Genomic DNA, 27,475 nt, shown 5'->3' with positions numbered 1-27,475 from the left:
TGTCTGGGCTTTGCAGGTGTGAAGGTCAAGCAGTCAGGGGTGAGGGGCCATCTCATTGTTTCTCTTCTCATCTTCTGTTTTAGGATATCTGGTTTTCAGATTTTTTACTTTCAATATAGCAGTATTTTATATATATATATATATATATATATATATATATATATATATATAATGTAAACAATTTAAATGGCTATTTTACAGAGACTGCATTAGGTAAATTATGCTGTATTCCATGTAATTTGGGTAAATGTTTACAATGTTAAAAGGAAAAAGGTTACAAAAGATATATAGTGTGGTGTGGTTTTAAGTATATATGTGGGAGGAAATACATCAAAATGTTACAGGTAGTTACCACTTTGTGACCATATCAAGATTTATTTTTACCTCCTTTTTTTTTTTAAGTGGGGTTTCACTATGTTGCCCATGATGGGCTAGAATGCCCTGACACAAGCAGTCCTACCTAAGTCTCTTTTGAGTGGCTGGAGCTATAGGTATGCATAACACTACACCCAGCTCCTTATTAATTTTTAAAAATATATTCTACATTTTCTACAATGAATACGCATTGTAATCAAGAAAAGGGGCTGGGAGTGTAGCTCAGTGGTAGAATGTACATTTAGCTTGCTTGAGGTCCTGGGTTTGAATCCCTACCATTAAAAAAAAAAAAAATCAGGAAAAAGGATTTCTAAATGGTTTATAGTCTTTGATCTAATTTCTGTTCAAGTTTTTTTTTTTTTTTTTTTTTTTTTTGAATACCAGGTATTGAGCCAAGAGGTGCTTAACTACTGAGCCACATCCTCGGCTCTTTTTATTTATTTATTTATTTTTGAGACAGGGCCTTGCTAAGTTGCCTGGGACCTCTCTAACTTGATGAGGCTAGCTTTGAACTCATGATCCTCCTGCGTCAGCTTCCCAAGCTGCTGGGATTATAGATGTGCGCCACAGTGCCCAGCTTTGTTCATGTATTCTTGTATTCTTGAAAAGGAGATAATTAGAAATGAAAATAAAGATTTTTGTACTAAAAGATATTCATTACAGAATTATTTATCGTAGCTTAGGTGGAAAGCAGTTGTTCAGTGCTATAGGAATGTTGTTAATCACACTTTTTCTGGAGATGCTGGAAGCCCATAAGTGTTGATATTCTTTGTTTTTTCGCAACCATATGGCATATCCCTAAGCTCTGGGCTCTTGTTGAAATAGTCAACATTTTCTTGCCACTAGCGTCTTTAAAAAAAAAAAAAAAACAAACCTCTGCATTTAAGGTTTTCATTGGCGTTCTTATAGGCTGCTGCTGCTGATATGACTTCTTTCTGTCTTTCTGTCTTTCTTTCTTTGTCTTTCTGTCTCCCTCCCTCCCTCCCTCCCTTCCTTCCTTCCTTCCTTCCTTCCCTTTCTTTCTGTCTTGTACTGGGGATTGAAGTCAGGGGCACTAGACTGAGCCATATCCCCAGCCCTATTTTGTATTTTATTTAGAGACAGGGTCTCACTGAGTTGTTTGCTTTTGCTGACGCTGGTTTTGAACTCTGGATCTTCCTGCCTCCGCCTCCCTAGCCACTGCGATTTCAGGTGTGTGCCACTGTGCCCAGTAATATGGCTTCTTTCTTGGTGAGGTTTGTTCTTTTTTTGTCCCACTCTAGCTTATTGCTGAGCTCTGCATGTGACCCCACTTTATTTATACCTTAATTTATATTTTTCATTGCATGGTTACGATTTTTTTTTTTTTTTTAATTCTCTTTGGTGGTTTTTAGCGCTGTGCCTCACTAGTATGTGAAGGTGTTCATCTGTCTGGTTTTACGTCTTCCCAGGTGACATGGCCACTTTTTCCTCCACTTTGGTCAGAACTCAGTTGGAGATGGAGCTCCCCAGTGACTTTCTTTTGAGAGCTGCAACACAGGAAGGTGAGGGAGGCCTTGCTGCATCTAGAGAGCAAGGTTGCACTTCACTGGGCCTGCTTCATGGCTATTGTGCAGCTCAGGCAGGCAGTCCCAGGGCCCCCATACTTGCTGTGCTTCTTTGGTTATGTGTTGCCATGAGTCATGCCTTCTCTTCACACGTGTTCAGATTTGCCATCCTTTAGGTATCACCAGGCTGTCCCAGTTTGTCCCTTCAGGTCTTCCCGTTTTCTCAGTTATATCATCAGTGTGGCACATTCTTTTTTTTGTGTGTGTGGGTTAGTACCTCCCCCGTGGTTTACACCTGCATCCTCTTCAGTCCATTAAGGATGACCAAGAGGTCAAGCTGGAGCTGAAAGAGCTTGGGAAGGAGGTATCTTGCCCAGGTTGGACAAGGTTCCTGTGTCAGCTTCCTGGCTTTCCTGCATGCCTGCAGAACAGTGGGCTCCCTCCCATATTACAGCTTTGCAGGCACCTTCCTTTACCACAGCTTCATTCTCTGTTGGTTTGCTTTATGGTTTTTCTCTGAGGTTGAGTTCACCCTGAGGCTGAATTGTACCAGTGGGAGCACCTAGTGGAGCCCAGCCCTGGCAGCCCTGCTTCTTGGACTGCTGAGTCCTGGGGCCCTGGGGATGTGTTTCTGGTTGTATTGCAGAAGTCAGTGACTTGGCATCTTCTGCTCCTGGTGATTGGCAGACCTGGGTGGTGTTGTCTGATGGAACAGAGCAGGGCAGGATGAAGAAGGGCTGTAGGGGGCCCTCCCCACTAGATGCACTTTTGGGTCCACCATGGTTCCTGCCTAGGAGTCATCTGCATCGATTGGGAAAAGCTGGCAGAGTGCTGTTTCTGGCCACATTCTGAGGGGTGACACCTATGCTATTGTGTTTTTTTGTCTCCCTTTGAAAGTAGCCTAATCTCAGCTTCCCAGGGTCTTTCAGGTCACCTTCCTAGGTTATCTCATCACTATGATGGAATAACCAACTTGTGAAAGGACAGGGGACTTTGGTATGATTGACTTAGAGGGTGACTCCCATCCCACACCTTAAGAGTGCCTTGTAGGTGATGAGACAGCCTTTTCCTGTTCATCTTTATGGAGGGTCTCTCCATAACAGGGGACCATAAACCTTGTTATGGTTTAGATCTTAAATGTTCCCCAAAGACCTATGTGTTGAAGGCCTGGACCCCAGCCTGTGGTGGTATTATAAGGTGGTAGAACCTTTAGAACCTTACACTACTCTAGTCTAGTAGAAGGAAGCTAGATTGTTGGGGACAATATTTCCTATGCAGGGGATATTGGGCCCTCCATCCCTTTCTGTAGTTTTCTGTTTTCTGACTGCTATGAAGTGAACAGCTTTATTCTACCATGTGCTGCCTCCACAATGTGCTACCTTTTCAGACCTGAATGCCCTTGAACTGAATTACCACAGACCAAAACCTCTGAACCTATGAGTCAAAATAAATCTTTTCCTCTTTTTAAGTTGATTTCCTGAGGAACTTTGTCATAGTGAAGAAGGCTGACTGGCAAATATTCTCTGTCTTCACACTGGCAGGTGTTCATTTTAATGTATTGGTTCACTGTAGGCTTTTTAAAAATAATTTATTGTGGTAAGAAAACAACATGATATCTACTTTTCTATTTAATGTTTAAGAGTAGAATATAATGTCATTAATAGGTATGCTTTATATAGCAGATCTCTAGAATTTATCTTGCTTGACTACAACTTTATGTCCATTTATTAGTAATGCCACGTTTTCCCCTCACTTCTCTATTCTCTAATAACCACCAGTGATTCTACTCTACAGATCCATGAATTTGTCTATATTAGAGATCTTCATAGCTGAGTAATCATGCAGTGTTTGTCCTTCTGTTTGTCTTAGCACAGTATCCTCAAGTTTCATCCATGTTGTATCACACTGCAGAAGTTCTCTATTTTTTTTAGGGTGAATAATATTTTATGATGTGCATATTTGTTGTATGCATTTTCTTTTATCCACTCATCCTCCATGGATGTTTAGCTTGTTTACACGTCTTTATCACTATGACTAGTGTTATAATGAACATGAGAGTACAAATATCTCTTCCAGATCCTGATTTCCATTCTTTGGGATAGACAACAGAGTCTGGTTTCAGAGATTCATTCCATGGTTGGCTGAATTCACTGCTTTTGGCCTGAGGTGAAGCTGATCATCATGGCAGTAAGACATGTTGTAGGAAATTTGTTTTCACCTTATGGTAACCATGAAGAGGAGGGAGAGTGAGCTCTCTGTGGCCTTTCATTTTTATTTATTACTAATCATTATTTCTTCCCTCTTCAGAAAATATATAGTATTAGAAGGAAGAAAGTAAAAATCACTCCACATTTCCCACCTAGATACTAGCTTTTATTATACTTTGGTGCACTTCCTTCCAGTCTTTACCTAGTTTTATGCCTTTTTTGGGTAGTTAGAAATCTGTCAATTTTCAGTTCTGGATTCCTCCAGGTGAGGGTGCCTCTTGGTGTCATTCTGTTAATGAGAACTGATATCTGGTTGATTTTTTTTTTTTTTTTTTTTTTTCACCTAATTTCTGCCATCAGCCTGCATGAGTGTCACCAGGCTCTGTCACCACCTGCCTAATGGCCTCTACCTGGCATAGCCAGGGGATCTCCCACCTCCAGCTGGTCCCCCCTGCTCAGGCCTCTTGTGAGGGTCAGTTGGCACCGGCTGTGCGGGATAGGCTAGCTTAGTGTGTTTGAGTGTTGGTATTGATCAAGATTGGCATTTTAAGCTGATTCTGCAGTTTCCTTGGGGATGTTGGTCAGGTTTCTGGTGACATTTTTGGATGATAAGTGGGTAGGTGGAGAGAGCTTAGTTACCTTGAAATGGACACATGACTACATTCAGACTTTGTTGGTGTCGGTTCTGGCTCTTTGAGAGGAAGGGAATGACCTCTAACAGGGAGGTGGAGCCATGGTGCATGGATGGGGTGGCCGAGGACACACTGGGGTGGCTCCAGAAGGGGTGCTGGCAGGCCTCTTTGCTGCACAGGGCTGGCAAGGCCTGTGCCACATCCTCTGCCAGGGGCTAGCTCTCCAGCCAGTGCACACGCCCCGCCCCCAAACTGGCAACTCAGCAGCCACAGGGATCCTGACAGTTGGAAGGACATGTAGGGTTCCTTTGGGGTTCGGGCCGCCATCCAAGCCCTGTTTCACCCTGCATGACCTTGATCTTGGGGATCCAGCCTTGATCTCTGGGCTTCCCTCCAGGCTGAAGCTGGGCTACTTTATGTGTATGTATTAATGCAAAGGAAGTTTATAATTTCCATTTGTAAATAAACAGAAAAGACTAGCTTTTCCTGCCTTTACCAGGAACATATTGATCAGAAACTTTGGAAATCTGAATCTGCATTAATAGGCAAGTGTTGCCAGGTATGATGAGGCATGGGTGTAATCACAGTGACTATGAAGTTGAGGCAGGAGGATGACAAGTTTGAGGCCAGCCTTATCAACTTAGTGAGGCCCTGTCTCAAAAAATGAAAAGGGTTCGGGATGTGACTCAGTGGTAAAGCACCCTTGAGTTTAATACCCAGTACAAAAAAGATAAAGATAAAAGATGGCCAGATGCCTCCAGGTGAGGGGGTTCCTGTGTTCCTCATAGTTGGAATTTCATGGGGCTTTGAACTCCTTTCTCTGAGGCTGTAGTGGAGAGTTCTGTGAAGAAAAAGCTCACATGACTTGCCTTGCATTGCTTTTCTTAAGACTGCTTGGCTATAAAAATCTGGTTTTTAGCTCATTAGGCCCCTGGAAAGTTGAGAGAGACTCTGTTTTCCTCTAGATAAAGCAGAACTCTGTGGGTGGCAGGGATGGCCCTGTTGGAAGCACAGAGGAGAGCTTGCATTGTGGATGGGCCAGGGCAGTGTGGGTTAATCTGTTGATCAGGGCATGAGTATGATTTCTTATTACATTTTCCAGCATGATCAGGCTTACCCTGGGAAACTTAACTCACTTTACTCATTAACATACGTTTGTAGTGTGAAATACTTACTGTTAGTGGCAGCATTCTTATTGTATTTGGTGTCTAATTGTGGGAGGGATTGATCAGACAGGCCCTTGAACAGAACAGCCTATTGTGTCTAGATGAGGAGTGAATAACTGTTAAGGAGAGTGAGTTTCTGAAAAGTTGTCAGGAGTTTAGATTTCTGTGTATCAACTTCTGATACACTTTCTATGAAAGCGTGTTAGCCAGTTGATTTCCAGTACTGATTGTTGATGCCTGCCTTGACAGTTTAAGTATGTATGCCATAGACTTCAGCCCTCCTATTGCAGTTGGTGTTGAAGGAGGGCACATTTATTCAGTGGATTCACAACAAGCCTGGTATATGGCACCAACTGGGAATGAGAGCTCACTAAGGGGTGCTGGGGAAGCTGGGTGTGGTGGCACACATGCCTGTAATTTCAGCTATGTAGGAGACTGAGGCAGGAGGATCACAAGTTTGAGGGCAGCAACTTAGCAAGAGACCCTGTCTCAAAAAAAAAAAAAAAAAAAAAAAGGTGTGGGGGGACTGGGGATGTAGCTCAGAGGGAGCATCCCTGGATTCAATCTCCAGTCTGCCCGAAAAAGAAGAAAAGAGGGGGGATTGGTGGTGCTGTAGAAGCCAGCACCTATGCCTGTAGTCTACACATTGTCTTAGCTGCTCAGGAGGCTGAGGTTGGATTTGAATTCAGGAAGTTCAAGGCCAGCCTTGGCAACATAGTAAGATCCTGTCGCTTAAAAAATATATAAATATAAATAAATTTAAAAAGTTACATATATGTTTGTGTGTGTGTATATAGATAGATAGATAGATATAGGTGTAGATATAGGTATAAAAGGAAGAGAGGAACTCGTGGACCAAGAGGTCCCAACCAGGACAGATGGGTTTTAGGAGGAACAGTGTTTCTGAGTGGGCATTCCCCAGGACTGAGGGCTGATTTCCTTTCTGTTGGGCCTTATTGCTCCTTCGGCATCTTCTAGAAAGCTGTGCTCTCTAAGCATTCTCCAATGTGCCCTGCCTACTCTTGCCCCTGCCAGGTTCATGGGTGCTACCCAGGACTCCTGCCAGTCACCACCTCCCACTCCTCTGCAGGTGAAGCCTGCCCCAGGCACACTCTTTCCCATGTAGAATATGTGTTCTTATTCTGTGTACTATGAACATTAAAACATTTTGGAATATTCCAGTAAACATAAAAAAAAAAATTGTGGTCATGACCTGATACTGTTAAACTTGTGTTGAACATCTTTTCAGACCTTTTCATACCAACAGATCATGTATTTGTTACTTCAAAGTTTTTATTTTGAAAACCTAACATTGGAGTGTAACATACCTGTAAGAAAAGTGCTGAGGTTATGAATTTCATTTAATTGTCATAAAGTAACAAAATCTCATTACCATTCCCTTCTGGAACCTTCCTTGGGGGCATTTCCACCTACCTGAGGAGTGGACACCAGGGGTTGATCTTGCCTCTTTTTTAAAATTCATATAGGTAGGATTATTTGTAGATAGGTGTATATGTATATATATATAGAGAGAGAATTTTTATGAAAGTGGGCTGATGCTTTGTATGTAGCAGTATATGATGACTGCATGTCTGTCTTTAAATACTGACACCTTATTTTCTTGTAAATGACTGGATGGTATTCCATGGTTTGTGGTGTGTCCCCACTATTGGTGAGCAATTAGATTGTTTATACTTGGAATTATAAACTGCTTTTATACAAAGTAGCTAAAAATCACTTGAACTCCTTTAGTTATTTCCATAAGGTAAATGAGTAGGAATGGACAGGCTTGGTCAAAGGCAGTTTTTCCTGGCTTCCCTGCTACCCACATGCCCTGGAAGTGGCTTCACTCTAGTGTCCCTTCTCTGGGTCCTTCCTGGCAGCCTCAGTCCCGGGACCTCCTTGCTTTCTGGCCCCTTCTCAGCTACTGACTCCTGTGCCTGGGTGTCAGGCGAGTACTAATCAGACTGTTTTATTTTCCAACAGCGTTGTGTAGTGCTGCGTTTCCTGAAGTTTCCTCCAAATAGGAAGAAGGTAAGATTGGTGGGTGGGCCACCCTGTCATTCCAACTGTTATTTAAGAAGAATTGGGGGCCAGGTGCAGTGGTGCATGCCTATAATCCCAGCACTTCGGAGGCTGAGGCAGGAGGATAAGTGCCCCTGGGTTCAATCCCTGATACAAAAAAAAAAAAAAAAAAAAGACTTGGTTTTTTCCTTGCTGCAGAAACATTAATGCTATTTGCAGAAATTTTAAACACAGCAGAAGCATCCAGTGGAATGTGGAAAGGGGTGGGCGCTCATTCCTGATATGAGAACTGCCAGGCCCCAGCACTTTGACCCATGTTTCACCATGTGTCACCATGACAGGGTCTGTGTATTGCTGAGCAGGACCTGCCCTGGCCTGGCCTCTGTGTCCTGCTTGAGGGCCCCGTTTGGGGTGAGGAACCTAGGACCAGGTCTCAGCTTTGCATTGCCCAGTCCCTTGGTACCCTTGCTCCAGTTTACCCATCTGTGGTTAATTGTATCTGTGAGCACAGTACTGACACTTGGTGGCCAGTCTGTGTTGAAGTGGCTCTGGGCAAGGTCTGGTGGATAATTAAGCTTCTTTTGACCGAGTCTTCCTAATACAGTGTCATAGACCCCCAGAAAACTTCTGCCGCCCCGTGCTCAGCTGTCTAACTCCCGGTATATGTGAGTCTCAGGTGTTCACAGGTGCTTACTATACAGTGGAGGCTCCTGTGTCCATGGTCCTTTCTCTGCTTCCAGCACATCCTCTGAGGGAGAGGCTGAGACACTCATCTGGCTTGTTCTACCCATGAGGCCCCCTGGGTGGGTCTGATCCTTCTGTGAGGGTGGGTACCCCACAGTGTGGCAGGTGGAGTGCTTTTGAGGTGGCGCTAGCCATGTCGAATGTGTAGGATTGATGTGTCACCATCTCACTAGGGCAGTGGGTTGAGTGTCTGTGGGCAGAGGTCATAGAAAGCTGGGGCCCATTGGTGGGTGGAGGTGGCAGCACACACAGGTGCCTCACAGGGTTGGTTTCACAGGGGAGGAAGGAACTGGAGTGTCATTGGCAGGTGGGGCTGCAGTGAGAGTGGAGTGGAATGAGCAGCCGAGGCGCCCAGAGGGGCCCCAGCGTCCCGGGCTCCTTGCCTCAGCTGCTGAAGAGAAATGACCCAAAGGATTCTGTTTCAGTAGATATGTCCCAGAGGTGGCTCCATCCTCTGTTCTGTCTATCCCCTGTCCATTGACTGCACTGCCCAAAGCCACCTGAGGCAGCACATTCTAGTCGGCGTTTTCTCCACATGTTTTGCAGCACAACAGGTGGCTAAAGACTGTGGCCTGGATGCAGCCATTGTGACAGGGTCTTAGGGATTTTGGTGTCCCCCCAACTTTGGTGGGTTCTGCCCAGAGGTCCATCTTGAGGCCATCTTAAACTTGTCTCTTACAGACCTCAGAAGAGATATTTCAGCACCTACAGAACATAGTGGACTTTGGCAAAAATGTCATGAAAGAATTTTTTGGGGAGAACTATGTTCACTGTGGGGTAAGTGACTTTTGTTCATGTCTTAATCCATGGGTGGGTTCTGTGTGAACAATAATAGCATCTCGATTTTCCTTTGGAACTTGGTGCTTTTGAAAACCCTGTATATTCAGAGTCTCCAGGCGCTTTTCCTTCCTGTGCTGTGAGGCAGCTCAGCAGATGCTGAGGACCATGAGGTTCAGAGAGAAGCCTGCTACCTCTCCTGGCCCTCCTGCTTGGTGAGGGCTTTTGAATGAGTGTCGGCTGTCCTTAAGCTCAAAGGACAACTTCCAGTAGGTTAAGAAGCAAAGGGAGCCCCTTCCCTGTCCCTGGCTGGGGCTGCCTGTCCTCATGGAGAGCACATGGGTGTGAGGTTGGAGGCAAGTCCTGCTCTCCACACCCACCAAGGGCTCCAGTTGCCCAGTATAATTTTAAAACCTGGGTCTAGAGGAACAGCTCTGAGAACCCTTAGCACTGCTGTGTGTGCGGGAGCCGCCCGCTGCTTACCTAAGGTCAGTGGGGACAGGAGACACCCTGACCCACCTGTCTGACCTGTACTGTTCTCTGAGCAGAGCCTCAGGCCTGGGCCCATGAAAGTGTCCTCAGTTCTGCCTTAGTTGTTCCCTGGAGACTTGCCTTCTGTGGCCTATTTCCCACACTGTAGTCTTGTTGGACATCTGGAGGTCATGGGTGCTGCTTTAGGAAGAGTCGTGAGGTTCTTCCACACTGTGCCCCTTGGATGGTGTCTGTGCCGACCATTCTCCTTGAGGAGAGAATGTTTGCAGAAGTGCTGGAAGTGCTGCTGCCCATACTCTGGCTCCTGTGCTGAGTGGGAGTGTTTCTGGTCCTGTGGGTTTCAGATCTCTTTCTGGGAGGGTGGAGGACATGGGCAGCGATGGTGTTTACTGGCTGGGATAATTGGATGTGGGAGTGCAAGGGATGGTGACCTGTGGGGTGGTGGTAGGGACTCCTTTGAGGTAGGGGACAGGGTCAGAGTTGTCTGCAGCAGTGGCTCTGGGTTTGGTTCTGTTTGTCTTTGATGTGCAAGGTCATAGTAGAGTAATTTGCAGTGTGGCAGCCCAGCCCACAAGGTCGCCTGCTATGTATCGCCTCCACATTAAGACACCTGCCAGAGTCAGCTTGCTTTTCCTCAGGTGAGCAGGTGCTGGCAGGATGCTTGCAGTGTGGGCCTGATCAGCTTCTCCAGGCAGACGTGTTCCCCAGGTGACAGCATCATTAGGGCTGCAGGGCCACACCTGCCCCAGTAGCAAGGGTGGATGTGTCAGCAAGTTAGGTGAGTGAAGCCCTTGAGAGGACATTTGCATCTTGTTTGCCCTGAGACAAGACATAATAGCCCCTGTGCCAAGGCTGTGGGAGACAGTGACCGCCACACCCTGACCCCAGGCCTGCTGAGGGAGCGTGATGTGAGTCTAGGCATCTTCAGGGACCTGGAGAGCTTAAGGAACTCCCCCTCAGTCCTCCAGCCACTGCTCTTAAGTACTGTAGAGGTCTACAATTTTACAAGTTCTGCCTCTGTTCTTTTTTTATCTTTTGTAGTTGTAGATGGACAGAATGCTTTTGAATATTTTTATGTGGTACTAAGGATTGAACCCTGTGCCTAATATGTTCTAGGCAAGTGCTGTGCCACTGAGCTACAGCCTCAGCCTCTCCACCTCTCTTCTGACCAGATCTACATGAGGTTGGATGCTACTGGGGTGGCCTTGACTCCCTGTTTGATCCTCGGCATGCCGATGTGTTGGCCAGATTGGGATATGTCCTTCTGAGCAGTATCCCTTTGTCCCTTCAAGGAAGGTACCACATCTGGAGGTCCTCACTCCGTGTCAGTGGCATGTCTCCAAGAGGGGCATTCTGTGGATGTTAACTTTGGCTCTTTGCAGGCTAGTGCCACACACAGGGACTGCTTGTCACTGGGCTCATGTGGTTGGTTAGATGGCAATGCTATGTAACTTCAAAGGGGCTGCCTACTATAGACATTTCATCTTGACTTAAAACATAGACATCCACATCATAAAATCAATAATTTAATGTTGTATAGAAGGAACCCAGGTCAGCTCTTCACTGGGTGGCTGTGGATTCATTTGGGCGGGAGGCAGAGGGTGGCCTAGAAGGTCTCTGTGTGTCTGGCCCGAGACCTGGGTGCTTGCTGTGTCTCCCCTGGTGTGCTTGGTGGTGTGGGACTAAGGTGTTTCTGGGATGCAGGATCATCATGCAGTTCTTATCATCATTGTTACACAGCTTAGAGACAGGCACCTGTGCTTTTGTAATTGTGATTTCTTTAAAGCAGAATAAGAACTGGGACTTTAGTGAGATAACCCAGGTTTTGAGTTTTCACACTTTTGTGTTTCCCACTGTTTTACCTTACCTGATTCAGTACTTGGTATTTTAGTACCTCACCTGTTGTCAGCTTATATCAAGTGTAGGTAATGAAATCACAGGTGAAACTGGCCCAGCAGGCTGGGGAACTGATGTTTGGGCCAGGGCATGCCAGGCCTGAATGGAGAAGCTGGTCTCCTCATGGGCAGGATCCTAGCATTTTTGTTATAGGCAGGTCTCCTGCGTCCCTTTGGGACAATTCAGCCACCCTGAAAACACAAAAGGAAAGGAAAGATGGTGAGCAATGAGGCCTCAGCTGAATCCCTTTCACCTGGGATCTAGTTTCACTCAGCAGAGAAGCAGCTGAGTGGAGAGAAGTGCTGGGCAGCAGCTCTGTGGGTCCCCTGTGGCTGCGAGTCCCCTGGTGTGCAGGCGTCTCCCCTGACACTGATCATCAGACTGGCGCTGCTGCTTAGGTGGAAGCATGAAATGCTCAGGTTGTGTGAGGGCTCTGCAAGGGTCTTCCTTGTGGCCTGAGAACTGCTGCAGGCTCTGTTCTGTGTCTGCAGATGCTGTGAGGATTGGGGACTGCAGGAGGAGCTCTGTGGTGGGAGACTGGTGGTGTGAATGGCCACTGGCCACTCTGAGAGCCAGCCACCCTTAGTACACTGAAACGTTGGCATCTGTTTAACCTGGATTGGTTCTGGAAATAGACCAGCTTTATCACCAAGACCTATAATGAGTTTAAGCTGTAAATTTTTTTTATTGTGATAGAATGGTTCATTTCACATTGTGTGTATGTTAACCCTGTTTAGATGCACTGCTATTCTGTGGCATCAGCTATCTTGTCATTGTGCAATTGCTCTGTTTTGTTTATTCTTACAGGAAGTTGTTCAGCTGCCTTTAGAGTTTGTGAAACAACTGTGTTTAAAGATACAGTCTGAAAGACCAGGTAAGGATGTCCTAGTTTAGGAATATTGTTTGTGATTTAAAAAATATCACTTCAGAAGTGTTTGACATGATCCCCTGGCAGCAGTTCTTTTTCCAGAAACTTCATCATCTCCACACATGCTTACCCTGGCCCCATGCCTATCTTTCTTGCACTTGCTGGTGGCCTTATGGGAAAGACCCAAATTAAAGCTTTTTTCCCCCATAGTCACTGTCAAAGACATAAAGTTCATGTGCAAAGCATGGAAATATCTCTTCCTAGAGCACAGCCAACCAGTGAGAGGACGGAATTGGCCACCATAGAATTCCTTCCTAATTTGATTTGGAAAATGGAAGCCAGTAGTGCTCTGGGCCTGGGGTCTGGCTGTGGCAGGGAGGAGCAGGCTTTGTGCTGGAGGGGAGCCTGAGGTGGTTGTTGGCACAGGACAGTGTCTGGGTTCCCAGTCTTCATCTCCACCAAGGTGGGTAGAGGCTGGCTCCAGGGTTTTGCCTCCAGTTGCTTGTGCTGCTCAGCATTCCTACTTCATGTTATAATCATAGTTGAGGCTTTATTGCACAGTGGTAAGAACTGCTGTCCCTCATAGCAACCACTTGGAATGAGGCTTGCTATATGAAAGAAAGGACGCCTACCCCAGGGGCCTGGAGCCCAGTGCTCTTTGGCTCTATCCACACTAGCTTCCAGCAGAGTCCTGTGAGGCAGAATGGGAGCACCATGTGTTGGGAAGGGCCCAGGCTTGAGAGGAAGAGGGGCTGCAGACTCCTTCCTCTCTGAGTTCCTGGGCTTAGGGAGCCATGGAAATTGGGGGCCACTCTCAAGGCGAACCTTGCTTCTAACAGTTGCACGTTTAGGGTCCTTCAAAGCCATTCTTAGGGTTGATAATTGGCTAGAAGGACCCCAGGTCTCACTGTTACATTCATGGTTATGGTTTATTACAGTGGAAGGATAAAGACAAAATCAACCAAGTTAAGAGTACAGAGACAGGTTGGAGAAAGTTCCACAGGGCACATGGGCAGCACCTATTCTCTTCGTGAGGATGTGTTAGTGCCCCATGTGATGCCACTGGGAAAGCTCACAGCCTCAGTGTCCAAGGCCCTTACTGAGGTTCAGAGGCATGTGGCCCAAGGCCTGCCATGAACCACTTTGTTACTGTCATGCATCCCAGAGCACCCAGGTAAAGGTGAACTTCTCTCTGGGCTCTAAGTGACTTTGGAGCCAGCATGATGGTGGGCTGGTTTTGGGTGAGGTTGACCCTCCCCCATAGGATTCTTTTCAGTGCCTTGAGGTTAACTGTCTCTCCTGCTGACCTTCAGATGTCACTCTTGCTGTCTTCCAGAGTCTCGTTGTGACAAGGACCTGGACACTCTCAGTGGTTACGCTATGTGCCTTCCCAACTTAACCAGACTTCAAACCTACCGCTTTGCAGAGCACCGACCAATTCTGTGTGTAGAGATCAAGGTGAACTCAGGGAGAAGACTGATTGGGCAAGGGGAATATTGGTCTCAGACTGTGAGGCCATGAGGTGTCTGCCTCAAGTACGTGTATGGCCCCTCAGCAGGAACTTGGTCTGCTTCTCTGTCCTTCCAGAGCCACTTACTACATTCCACATCTCCCCCAGTGAGAATGCCAGTCATGGATCTCTCCTGCAGCTCCCAGAGCCCAGGTTTAGGCTCCTTCCTGGGTGTTGACAATGCCCTGGACTGGGGCAAGCCCACATCGAGGTTCACCAGGGGAAAGCAGGTCAGGTCATCCTACACACATCATTTCCAGGGATGCCCTTTAGACTGGACACTGTCTAATTCCAGAACATTTTCATCACTTCACCTGCACAGGAAGGACTTTCCCACAGGCACAGTGGCTGGTGTGTCATGATTAGGAATCCTGAACTTTTAGTGGGGGGAAGGCAGTGGATGCTGGAGAAGGGCCAGGGCCCCCTTGCTTTGCCGTGTTGAGAGTGGCTGCCTAAGCCTCCCAGGAAGTTTTTTTTTTTTTTTTTTTTTTTTTTTAATTTATTTTTTAGTTCTCGGCGGACACAACATCTTTGTTTGTATGTGGTGCTGAGGATCGAACCCGGGCCGCACGCATGCCAGGCGAGCACGCTACCGCTTGAGCCACATTCCCCAGCCCCAGGAAGTTTTTTTTTTTAACATCTGTCTATTACCTCTCTCCATCCTTCCTACTTCTGAGGCAGTGATCTCTGGGTTATGCCCTTGGCCTGAGCACTTGATCCTCAGCCAAATTCTCTAGCACCCAACTCTGAGCACAGGCCTTCTGTGTTGCTTGTGCTCAGAGGACACAGGTTTTAGAAGGCAGCTGGATTCCCTGATATTCTGGGAGCTACCAACTATCAGTTGGACGCCTTTAGGCCACAGACTGGTGTCAGCAGGAACAATGGTTATGCTCCTTGGAGCTGGGAGTTTGGGTCCATCTCTACGCCTTCTCATCTGCATTCCATAAAGAAAGCACAAAGCTGCTCTGTGTTGTGCTCTTGTTCAGCCAGTACAGAGCCAATGTTCCCTGTGGGAAATGCTAGCCTTGGGTCCTCTGGAGGCCAAGAGAAATTTGTATGATGTGACAGGGAAGTGTTGATCCCTCTGGAAGCTGAAAGTGAAAACGGCTACTGGGGCCGTTTCCACCTGACCCCCAATGCTCTTGATCATCTTAGTGACTTGTATGTTTAGAGCTGTGTGAATTCTCCCTAAATATTATTTTCTTCCTTATTTGCTTATTTTACAGCCAAAATGTGGGTTTATTCCTTTCTCCAGCTATGTTACCCATGAGATGAAGCACAAGGTGTGTCGCTACTGCATGCACCAGCACCTCAAGGTGAGAACTGATTACCAGGTTGCAGGAGGGCTGCATGCAGGGTGTCTGAGCTTCCCGAGGAGGCCACCCTGAGGTTTCAGAAGAGTTAAGGAAAATGTGAATATTTCCTGTTGACTTTTCTTTTTAATATTTATTTTTTAGTTGTAATTGGACACAATGCCTTTATTTTATTATTTTTATGAGGTACTGAGGATTGAACCCAGGGCCTCGCACCTGCTAGGCGAGCGTTCTACCACTGAGCTGCAACCCCAGCTCCTATTGACTTTTCATTTCACAAGTTCAAGTTTCTTAAGATATAGTTCACAACCATTAATATTCCTCTTAACTATTTAATTTAGTGGGTTTTACTCTTTCACAAGGTTGTGCAATGGACACTTCTAACTCCAGAACATTTTCATCATCTCAAGAAGAAACCCTGTCTGTTAGCAGTCACTTTCCATCCCCCACTCTTGCAAGCTTCCACCAACCACCAGTCTGCTCTGTCTCTGTGGATTTCTCTAGTCTGGAATTTCACAATGGACTAATAATAGTAATATGCCTTCTGTGATTAGATTTTTTTTCATGTTGCATTAATTTTTTGAAGTTGATCCATGTTGAAGCATGTCAGTACTACTTTCCTTTTCTGGCTTCCTTATAACAATATTCCATACGGTATTCCATTGTGAATGTACCATGTTTAGTTTATTCATCTATCTACTAAATAGAATTCCAACATGTGGATCATTTTTCACCTTTGACTATTATGAATAGTGCTGCTATGAACATTTGAGTACATGTACTTCTTTGAGACCCTGTTTTTTAATTCTCTTAGAAGATTCCTATGAATGGAATTTTTGAGTGTTAAGGTAATCCTGTGCTTAACGTTTTGAGGAAACACCAAACTATTTTTCATAGCAGCTGGACCTTTTGTATTCCTACCAGCAATGTGCAAGGGTTTTGATTTCTCCTTGCCAGTACTTGTTATTGTCTGTTTCTGTGGTTATATCTATCCTAGAAGGCATGAGTTGGTATCCGTTTGCATTTCCTTAATATTAGTGGTGTTGACTATCTTTTCATGTGCTTATTAGCCATTTTATATCTTCTTTGGAAAAATGTCTATTCAATTTCTTGGCCTATTTCTGAAATAGTTTTTTTTGTTGTTGTTTTTTTAATGTATTCTAGATATTAATACCTCATGAGATATCTGATTTGCAGATATTTTCTCTAATTTTCTGTTACTTGCCTTTTTTCCCTGTGATTAATGTTTTCTGATGCACAGAAGTTTTTAATTTTGATGAAGTCCAGTGTGTTGTTTCTTTCATTACCTGTGTGTTTGATGTCATATCCAAGAAATCATTGCCAAATTCATTGTTATGAAGCATTTCTCCTGTATCGTCGTCTTCTAACAGTCTTGGGTCTTACGATGAAATCTTTGATCTATCTCTCTCTCTCTCTCTCTCTCTCTCTCTCTCTCTCTCTCTCTCTCTCTCTCTCTCTCTCACACACACACACACACACACACACACACACACACACACACACACACACACACACACGTTCTCTCTCTTGCTGTCTTCAGTACAGGGGATTGAACCCAGGAGTGCTTAACTACTGAGCCACATCCCTTTTTATTTTTTGAGACGGGGTCTCACTAAGTTGCTTAGGGCCTTGCTAAAGTGCTGAGGCTGATCTCAAACTTATGATCCTCTTGCCTCACCCTTCTCAGCTGTTGAGAATAAATATACATATATATTTCTCAATTAACATATTTTTTTATATGCGGATGGACACCATACGTTTATTTTGTTTATTTAATTTCTTTTAGGTGGGCTGGGGAACAAACACAGTGCCCACATGTACTAGGCAAGTGCTCTATCATTGTGCCACAACCCCAGTCTGGTCTTTGATATTTTTTGAGTGGTTTATGGTTAAGTGTTCAACTTAAGACTTTTACGTATAGATAGCTGATTTTCCCAGCACCTGTCAAAAGACTGTCCATTCATCCTGCCACCCTTTTTGAAGACCTTTTGGCCATATAGGTGAAGGTTTATTTCTGGGCTCTCTTCTCTGTTTTTCACTGGTCTGCATGTCTGTCATTATGCCAGTATTATACTATTTTGTTATTGCAGCTTTGTAATATATTTGAAATTGAGAAGTGTGGTGCTTCTAGCTTCTTTTTCAAGATTGTTTTGGCTACATGGGCCTTCTTACTCTTACATAAAATTTGATAATCGGTTTTTCATTTCTGAAAAAAAATGCTGTTGGAATTTGACAGAAATTGCATAAAACAAGATCATTTGGATAGGATTATTATCTTAACAGTATTGGCTCATAATCATGAACACAAGTTTGTTGTTTTTCTTTCATCTTCTTTAATTTCTTTCAACATTGTAGTTTTTGGTACTTTGTCTAAATTTCTGGGTATTTTATTCTTTTGGAATATTGTAAATGTCATTGTAAATGGAATGGGCTTCCTTAATTTCTTTTTCAGACTGTTCATTGCTGGTGTATACAGCCACTACTGGCTTTTTTATTTTTTTCTTGGTATTGGGGATTGAACCTAGTACTGCTCTGCCACTGAGCTATAACACCCTTCTTGTTATTTATTTTGGGGACAGTGTGTCACTAAACTGTCAAGGCTGGCCTTGAATTTGTGATCCTCCTGTCTCAGCCTTCCAAGTCACTGGGATTACAGGTTTATGCCACCATGCATGGCCACTACTGACTTTTGTATGTCGATCTTCAACTCTGCAAATTTGCTTAGTTTTTTATCAGCTCTTATAGCTTTTTTGTGGATCATTTTGAATTTTCTGTATGTGGTATCATTTGTGAATAGTTTTAAATTTTGGTGTCTTTTTTTTAATATGTATTTTTTAGTTGTAGATAGACACAATACATTTGTTTATTTTTATGTGGTGCTGAGGTTCGAACCCAGTGCCTCACATATGTGAGGCAACCGCTCTACCACTGAGCCACAACACCAGCCCCTAAATTTCGGTGTCTTTAGCTTGTCAACTTCTGAAGGAAACCATCTAGGATTTTTTTTTTTTTTTTTTTGGTACCAGGGATTGAACTCAGGGCACTTAACCACTGAGTCACATCCCCAGTCCTATTTGTATTTTATTTAGAGACAGGGTCTTGCTGAGTTGCCTAGTCCCTTGCCTTTGCTGAGGCTGGCTTTGAACTTGTGATCCTCCTTCCTCAGCCTCCCGAGCCACTGGGATTACAGGTATGCACCACCGTGCACGGCTACCTTCTGGGATTTTGATAACTATTCCATTGAATCTGTGGATCAGTTTGGGAAGTATTGCCATCTTAACACTCTTGATACTCTGTGACCTTGGGATGTCTTTCCATTTTTGTAGGTCCTTAATTTCTTTCATTGATGTTTTGTAGTGTAAATTTTTTACTTTTGGTTATATTTATTCCTAAGTTTTTTATTCTTTTGGATGCCAATTCAGGGGGGATTTTTATTTTCAGACTGCTCATTGCTAATGCATAAAAATATGATGGATTTCACAATTTAAAATATATATATTTAAAAATTTGTGAGGTGAAATACTTCTAACATAAAATTTATCATCTTAATCATTAAGTGTGGAGGTCAGTGGCATTAAACATATTCATATTGTTGTACAATCATCACCACCATTTATTTCCAGAACTTTTTTCAGATTGCAACACTAAAACCCTATGTTCATTAAACAATAATTTCCCATTTTCCTTTCCCCTAGCCCTTTTGTAAACACCACTTTACTTTCTGTCTCTATGTATGTGACTAGCCTAGATACCTCATGTAGGTGGAATCATACAGTATTTGTCTTGTTGTGACTGGCGTATAGTCCTTAACGTAATATTCTCAAAGTCCATTCATGTTTTAGCATGTGTCAGATTACATCCTTTTTAAAGGCTGAATAATAATAATTTGTACTATATTTTGCTTATCCATTTGTCCATCAATTGGCACTTGGGTCACTTTCATTGTTCGGCTGCTTTCAGTTCTGTTTGTATATACAACAAGAAGTAGAATTGCTAGATTATATGGTGATTCTCCTTTTAATTATGAGGAACTGCTATAGTATTTTCCGTTGTAGCTGCACCATTTTACATTCCCATCAGTGGTGCATCAGGATTCCAGTTTTCCCATAATTTTGTCAACACTTGTTATTTTCTGTCCCCCCCCTCAATAGTAGCCATCCTAATGGGTGTGACGTAAGAAATTAAATTGTTTGTTGTTTACTGGTTTTGTATCCTGTCACTTAGCTGAACTCGATTTGTTCTAAATTTTTTTTTTGTGTGTAGATTCTTAGAATCATTTGTGTATATGATCAGATCATTACCACATGGAGATGGTATTCCTTCTTTCCTTCCGACCTTGAATAACCTTTCTTTTTCTTCCCTAATTGCATAGGCTAGAACTTGTAGTATTGTTTTATAGAAGTATTGAGAAGTAGACATGTGGACATGCTTGTCGTGTTTCTGATCTTAGGAAGAAAGCTTTCAGTCTTCTTCATTGAATGTGTACAGTTTGCTGGCGTTTTCATAGATTTTCCTTTTTTTTTTTGGAAGTTCTTAAAAGATTGAATTTTATGAGATGCTTGTTTTGTGCCTGTTGATATAATCATGAGATCATGAAGTGTATTTGTTCTTCCTATTAATGTGGTATTAACATTGATTTTCATAAGTTGGACCACTTTTGTATTTCTGGGGTAATTCCCACTTGATATATGCTATTGAATTCAGTTCTATAGTTTTTGTTGAATTTTTGAATCATAAGGGATACTGGTATGTGATTTTCTTTTTTTTTTTTAAAGAGAGAGTGAGAGAGGAGAGAGAGAGAGAGAATTTTCAATATTTATTTTTAGTTCTCAACGGACACAACATCTTTTTTGGTATGTGGTGCTGAGGATCGAACCCGGGCCGCACGCATGCCAGGCGAGCGTGCTACCGCTTGAGCCACAACCCCAGCCCCTGGTATGTGGTTTTCTATGCTAGTGATGGCTCTGTCTGTCTTTGGTCATAACTGACTTCAAAGAATGAGTTAGTATTTCCTTCTCTACACCATTCAGTTTTTCTTGAAGGGTTTGAATAGTGGTGTTGATTCTTTAAATGTTTGGTAGAACTCCCTTGTGAAGCTATCTGGTCCTGGGGTTCTTTATCAAGAGTTTTGTTGTTGTTACTGATTCAGTCTCTTGTTATCTGTCTATGGAGGTTCTGTTTCTTGTGTCAGTTTTGGTCATTGTGTGTTGCTAAGAATTTGTTCATTTTGTCTAATTTGTTGGGACACAGTTGATCTACTATTCCTTTATAATTACTTTTTGTTTCTGCAGCGTTGATAGTAGTATTCCCTTTTTTAGTCATGACTTTGGTAACTTGATTCCTCTTTTTGTGGCCCAACTAGAGGATTGTGTCATATTTAATTTTTCATAGAAATAACTTTTGGTTTTGTTCCTTTTCTTTGGTTTTGTTCATCTTCTATTTTGTTTCACTTATCTCCACTTAATCTTACTGTTTTCTTCCCTCTGCTTGTGTTTCACTTGTTCTTTTTTGTTTCTTAAGAAGTTAGGCTACTATTTCGAGTCTTTCTTCTTTTTAGTAGAGAAGTTTACAACTCCCGGTTTTCCTGTAAGCACTGCTTTCTCTTCATCCTCTAAGTTTTGGTATGGTGTGTTTTTCATTTTGTTTATCTCATTTTCTGATTTCCCTTTTGAGTTCCACTTTATCTATTGGTGATTAAAAATATCTCCTTTCCTCATGTTTGTTACTGATTTCTAATTTTACTGCACTGTGTTTAGAGAACATTGTTTGCATGGTTTTGCTCTTTTTAAATTTATCAAGGCTTGTTTTGTGGTTTAATTTAAGGCTTTTACTTGAATGTTTCATGTTTACTTGAGTAGAATGTTGAATAGAGTGTGTTCTCTATTTAGGTGTGTTTGACTTATACTGTTGTTCATGTCTTATTCTTCCTATTGATTTCCTTTTCTTTTAAAATTTATTTTTTAAAGTTTGTGGTTCTAGGGATCAAATCCAGAGTCTTGCACTGTTCTGCCATTGAGGTACATTCCCAGTCCTGTTTGTTTTATTTTTTAAATTTGAGATAGGATCTTAGAGTTAAGGCTGACCTCAAACTTATGATCCTCCTGCCTTAACTTCCCTAATAACTGGGATTACAGGTATGGACTACCATGCTCAGCTACTTACACTTTTTAGTAACAGAATTTAAAATTCTGTTATATTCCGTTCCTTTTTGTAATTTTTAGCTCTTTATTGATTATTCTCTATTTAAGACATTATTTTCCTTGTTTTCTTTAGTTCTTTGTCCCTGCCTTTCTTTAGCTCTAATTGTATTTAAAATTGTTTTTAAATCTTTGTCTAGTAAGCCCAGTGTCTGGGCTTCCTCAGGGACAGTCTATCAGTTGCTTTTTTCTTTGCATATGGACCGTTCATTACATGTTTCTTGATTATTTGTTGAAAACAGTCATTGTAAGTAATGTGGCCACTCTGGAAATTGGATTCTCCCCCCTTTCTAGAATTTTTTTTTTTTTTAATTACTGCTGCTTATATTGTTTTGTTTAGTGACTTTTCTGTGCTTATTTTGTGAAGTCTGTATTCTTTGTCATGTTTGGTCCTTGAAGTCTCTGCTTGCTTAGCTTACTGGGAAGTTAATTGATAGATATCTTCTTCAGATCCAGTAAGTTAATTGATAGATATCTTCTTCAGATCCAGTAAGTCTTCCAGTCTTTGCCAAGGGGGTTTTTGTTGTTGAAGCCTACAAAACACTCAGCTGGGCAGTGGACAGCTCTGCCTTAGCCTATACTTCACAGAGCCATCAGCTCAGGAAAGAGCTCAGGGCCTTTTCAGGTCTCTCTTGAGCCTGTTCATGACTCATTAGATTGCCAGGGATATTTGGAGCTTCTCAAAGCTTCTTTGTACATCTCCTTCTTGTGTTTTTCTTCTTTTCTGGTACCAGAGATTGAATCCAGGGGTTCTTAACCACTGAGCCACATCCCCTGCCCTTTTTTATTTTTACTTAGAGACAGGGTCTTGCTGAGATGCTTAGAGCCTCACTAAGTTAATGAGGCTATCTTTGAACTTGTGATCCTCTTGCCTCAACTTCCTGAGTCATTTGGATTATAGGTGTGCATCACCACACCGTACTTTTTCTTTTTCGTTTTTAGCTTTAAGTTAGCCTGTGGTTTGTCCCATCTGAGAAAGTTGTGAAGTTATATAATTGCTTCTAAATATTTTTGACAAATGTCCCTAGGAAAAAGGGCTTCTGTACCAGAGAGCTTTGAATCAGGTCCTTTCAAATGGAATCTTCCTAGAATCCAGAGACGGGCTAGAAAGTGACGGTCCTCTGCGAACATGTCTTTGGGGATGCACCTGCCCTGTTCTGCTCGCTCTGTGGCTACCAGACTGGGGGTGTTCACTGTGATTGTGAGAGGTGGTTTCCATGGTACCCTTGGAGCTAGAGATAGAGAGATGGGAATACGGCAGTTCAAGTACTAAAAAGCACTCTGTTCTTGCTTAGATTTGGCTGATTTTCTTGAATAAATGTTTCTTGGATTATTGCAAATCTCTGGTCAATTTCCAGAGTTCTAAAATTTTTGATTGAAAATTTTTGCTAGTTTTCTCCCGCAAAAACCATGCCCAGCTTATGTGATGGGTTTTGAAGAAATATATATATATATTTTTTTAATTGTGAAGCAATACCTTGTCATGTAACTGATAAAATAGGACATCATATGGATTTGGTCACCTGCCTTCCAAGGTAACTCATATTGTCAGTTTACACAACTTTCCAGACTTTTTCCTGTGGCAACAAAATGAACATATTATTCAAGGGAAAAGAAAGTGATGTGTTTCTCTCAACATGTTCTAAAGTTTGTGTGTGCACACACACTTACGTGGTGAAATTGGATCATGCCATGTGTACATGTTCTGCCAAGTCCTTGTTTTTTTTTTAATTTTTTATTTTTATTAAAATAACCCTTGAGGATTTGTTGTGTATTCTTTAAGGCCTTTTGCAGTGTATATTTGGATGTATAGATATGTAGATAAAAAAAAAAGTTTAAGAGAAATGTAGGCATCATACTGTAGGCATCATCCTGCCGGTTGAACTGAGCCCTACTTCTTTCTGGGCCTGGTGCATAACATGTATTCATTCCTTCATTCAGCAGATTGCTGGCTGTGTGCTGACCCACTGAGTGGGTTCTTTAGTCCTTTCTTTGCTCTTGGCTTTTGGTTTCAGGGTTCTGCTGTTGTTGATAGTCTGCAGTCAACATTTTATCCTTATACCTTTTTGTCCTGTGTCAGTTTTTCAGGATTTCTTGTAGATTTATCAAGCCTGGGGGCATGCACATTTTTTTTTTTTTAAGAGAGAGAGAGAATTTTAATATTTATTTTTTTAGTTATCGGCGGACACAACATCTTTGTTTTGTATGTGGTGCTGAGGATCGAACCCGGTCCACACGCATGCCAGGCGAGCGCACTACCACTTGAGCCACATCCCAGCCCGGCATGCACATTTTACATTTTGATTACCACCACAGAATGTTGTGTCCATTTTTCATCCCACTGGTGATGTGGAGTTACTTGTTAACAACACCCTCTCCATTACTGGGCTTTACAATTTTAAAGATTTATCAATCTTATCACCAAAAATGAGCCCTGTAATTTTCATGTGCTTGCTGCTTTCTTCTCTGCTCACTGAAGGCCTGGGCTGTGGTCACCTTACTCCCAGAGATGGCTGAATGTTTCCTTGGCTCCCTCCTGCAGAGAGTCATGCACCTGGAGCCTTTTCTGGGAGAAGTCTACAGCCCCTCTGATGGTCGCATTTCACTTACGCTGCTCTGTGTTGAGGTGGCTCTGTGAAGTCGCAAACACCCAGTCATTTGACCCCCTGTTGTTGTTTTAACAGGTAGCAACTGGGAAGTGGAAGCAGATAAGTAAATACTGTCCCCTTGATCTCTACTCGGGGTAAGAGACATTTCTCCTTTCCCCTCCAGAGGTGGGGTTGGTGACCCACTAGGGGATATCCTGTGGGGTGGGTCCTGTGGGTTCTGCGGAGTATTGGTGGGGGTATCTTGTGAGGGGAACTGAGGGGGGTTCTTCTAGTGTCAATGGTGGTGAGTATTCTGTGAGGTAGGAGCAGCTGGCGGGTCTTGTGTGAGGACGGTGGGAATATTCTGTGAGGTGTGAATGGAGGGGGGCTGTTTTGTGAGATGAGAAGGGGTATTGACAGTGAGAGGTAGTCTGAGGTGGGAGTGCTTAGGGAGCTTTGAGAGATGTTCATGGTGGGGGGTGTTCTGTCAGGAGTGGGGGTGTATGGAGTGAGGTGGGACCGGGGGGTCTCCACTCTGATAGGGCTTTCCTTGCCCTCAGTGTCTGAGAAACCCTGGGGACTTGGGTTTTAGGCTTTGTCCTTCTGCTCACAATTTGAAGTAGTCACAGATTTACTGATTTTCCTTCATTCAAGTTCCCACCAGATTTGTCTTCTACTCATGCCACGTTGTCATCCCCACCCTTAGACCCTTCTAGTCTGGTCATCTACACCTTTGGCCTCTTGCTTGTCTACACATGTTAAAAGGGCTGAGGCTGCAGCAGCAGCTTCTGCCCTGGCAAGTCAGCCTCCAGACAGAGGTCAGACTCTCAGGCCTCCTCTGCGCACTCCGGCCCTGCAGCTGTGCTGTGCACCCAGCGTGTACCAGCTTGCATGTAGCACATGACCCAGTCTTGGCCCTTTAAGGTCAGGAAGGTGGTGGTGACTGGCGGCTGGGGTGGGTCCATCCAACAGCAGGGGCTGCAAGGGAGCAGTCAGGCTCTAGGGTGGAGGGGTGGCAGGAGGAGGCTGGCGTAGGGAGAGCTGAGGCAGGGCCTGGATGGTACCCGTGTCTCACAACAGCGCAACCCAGCCCTGCCCCACTTGGGCTGGTCCCGTGAGTAAGTTGACCTCAGGGCAGAGTGTGATTGTGAGCCTCTGCTGTCCTTTCTGACAAGCCAAGGCCCTTTCCAACCTCGTCTTCCCTCCTTGGACCCTGGCCGGTGCAGGGCTGTGTTGGTTCTTCCTTTGCCTCCCAGCCTCCCAGTGCTCATCTTGTGTCCCCTGCCAGCTCCCAGCACACAGTGCCTGTGGGCACTGCCGCAGTACTTTTTGTTGAGTGCTACTGCAAACCTTCCAGAACAAAGACTTTCAAAGTTAAAAAGTCCAAAATGAAGTGTTAAGTTGCCAGAGCACAGGGAATGTGCTGATTTTTCATGTGGGAATCCTCCCCACACCCAAAAGCTGAGAAGTGGTTTTTGTTTTAAATGGTGCTGGGGCTAGAGCCCAGGGCCTTGCGCTTGCTAGGCAAGTGCTCCCCAGCCAAGGCTCTTGAGTTTTGAAGCAGTTATTGATAAAGGTCTTTGTTGAGAATTTATAACTTGTCAAAACTCAACTTGGGAGCCTTCCCGGAATGTTCAGAATGCAGCCTTTCTAGAGCCGACTGACTGCGGGTGGGGGGCTTGGATCTTGCTGGCTTGCCCTCCCAGGGAGAGTGGTGACCTTCTGACTGGGCTCAGCATCCTTGCCTGGGGTGGTTTGCCTCCACCCCAAGTGGGTGGTTAGGGACAGTGCTGGGGCACCTCTGGAGAAGAGGCCCAGGGGTTAAGTGGTGGTGGGGTGGGGTAGGCTGAGGTCTTTGGATAAGTGAGGGGCAGAGCGTGGGGGAAGTCCCAGCCCTCAGCTCCCAGGAGGTCAGAGTATGCGGAGTCCCAGGACTTCTGCCCCTCTCTTCATGCTCCCCAATGACCTGTCAAGTGGCTACCTGAATGCCGGCCCCAACCTTTGGAAACTGCAGTGGGAGAGCAGTAGTGGGGGACACACACGCTGGTGGGGCCCTGGCCTCCTGCTCCCCTGTCTCAGCTGGGGTTGCTCAAATCTCTTGGGGCCAGGGTCAAGCCCCCTCTTCCCATGTATGCTCAGTTCTGTGGTGGGGGAGGATGTCACTGGACTTTCCCAGACTCTGGGTTTCCCAGTTAAGCTGGGAGCCAGGTGCTGGTGCACATGGAGGTCAGGGTTATTCCTGCTGCCCTTAAAGCGTGCCAACATTTGCTCCGTTTAGAAACAAGCAGAGGATGCACTTTGCCTTGAAGAGCTTGCTGCAGGAGGCACAGAACAACCTGAAGATATTTAAGGTGAGAGCGGCTTCCATTTGTGGGTGGTTTTGAGGTGAATCCGCTGCACTCTGTTCCTGGCAACAGGTTCAGTGATGACAGATGGGAGCATCTGGGCTAGGCTGCCTCAGGTCCTCAGAGTCTGACGTTGCCTGGAGTGCCTGGAGTCCTCGCTCCCCTGCCACCTACACAGATCTTCTAGCCCCAGGCACTTCCTGTTTTCTAGCCCCAGTCCATAAGCATAACATTCTGGTGACCCTGGGTTGTCTGTGTCCCCTGGGTGTGTGACAATGAAGCCATACTGGATGTGTCTTCATCCTCTCTGAGGTGCCAGAGGGCGCACACTGGACAAAGACATACCTGGCACTGTCCCAACTATCCTCCTCTGTGGGCGGCCCATGTGGCTGAGGAGGCAACCAGAACGGGGGCTACCGACTGCGCAGGTCTGGTGACTGCCAGGGCACTTGTGGTAAGCTGAGTGCCAACTGCCAGCTTCACAGTGTCTGCCTCTTGTGTGCCTTTATTCCTGGTTAATTTAGGGACCTTGTAATTTGGGGAGCTCCTTGTTGAAAAGCAGATTCCCTAGGCCTTGTAGTTCTTACTGTCCCAGCCCTGACAGCCTAGGGACAAGGGAATGTTCGCCATTCAGCACAGCTGCCTGCAGTTCCTTGTAGCCAAGTGGGCTGGTGGTCTGGCCTGCTGCAAGCAGTGCTGCCCAGGGTGAGGAGTAGGAGGGCTGGGACGGAGAGGGAGGGGGTGAGGTCGGGGGCAGGGCTGGCCTGGGCAGCAGGTGGGGGCTGTGCCTATG

The 27,475-nt window shown here is 44.5% G+C and overlaps 1 protein-coding gene across 1 annotated transcript in view; it reads left to right on the top strand.

Moving 5' to 3' along the window:
- The window catches only part of Ippk (inositol-pentakisphosphate 2-kinase), a 54,205-nt gene that overhangs the window by 3,518 nt on the left and 23,212 nt on the right, over window positions 1-27,475 (top strand). Inside the window, exons 2-8 of the mRNA XM_026406939.1 lie at window positions 7,893-7,940; window positions 9,357-9,452; window positions 12,648-12,714; window positions 14,045-14,166; window positions 15,445-15,534; window positions 24,434-24,492; window positions 26,616-26,688. Of these exons, the coding sequence (XP_026262724.1) occupies window positions 7,893-7,940; window positions 9,357-9,452; window positions 12,648-12,714; window positions 14,045-14,166; window positions 15,445-15,534; window positions 24,434-24,492; window positions 26,616-26,688 (555 nt within the window). The remainder of the gene's footprint in view (window positions 1-7,892; window positions 7,941-9,356; window positions 9,453-12,647; window positions 12,715-14,044; window positions 14,167-15,444; window positions 15,535-24,433; window positions 24,493-26,615; window positions 26,689-27,475) is intronic.

This window comes from Urocitellus parryii, chromosome 13 (genome assembly GCF_045843805.1).
Source record: "Urocitellus parryii isolate mUroPar1 chromosome 13, mUroPar1.hap1, whole genome shotgun sequence".
Taxonomy (NCBI): domain Eukaryota; kingdom Metazoa; phylum Chordata; class Mammalia; order Rodentia; family Sciuridae; genus Urocitellus; species Urocitellus parryii.
Note: the sequence above shows the minus strand (reverse complement) of the source record. Positions and strands in the feature narration are given on the sequence as shown.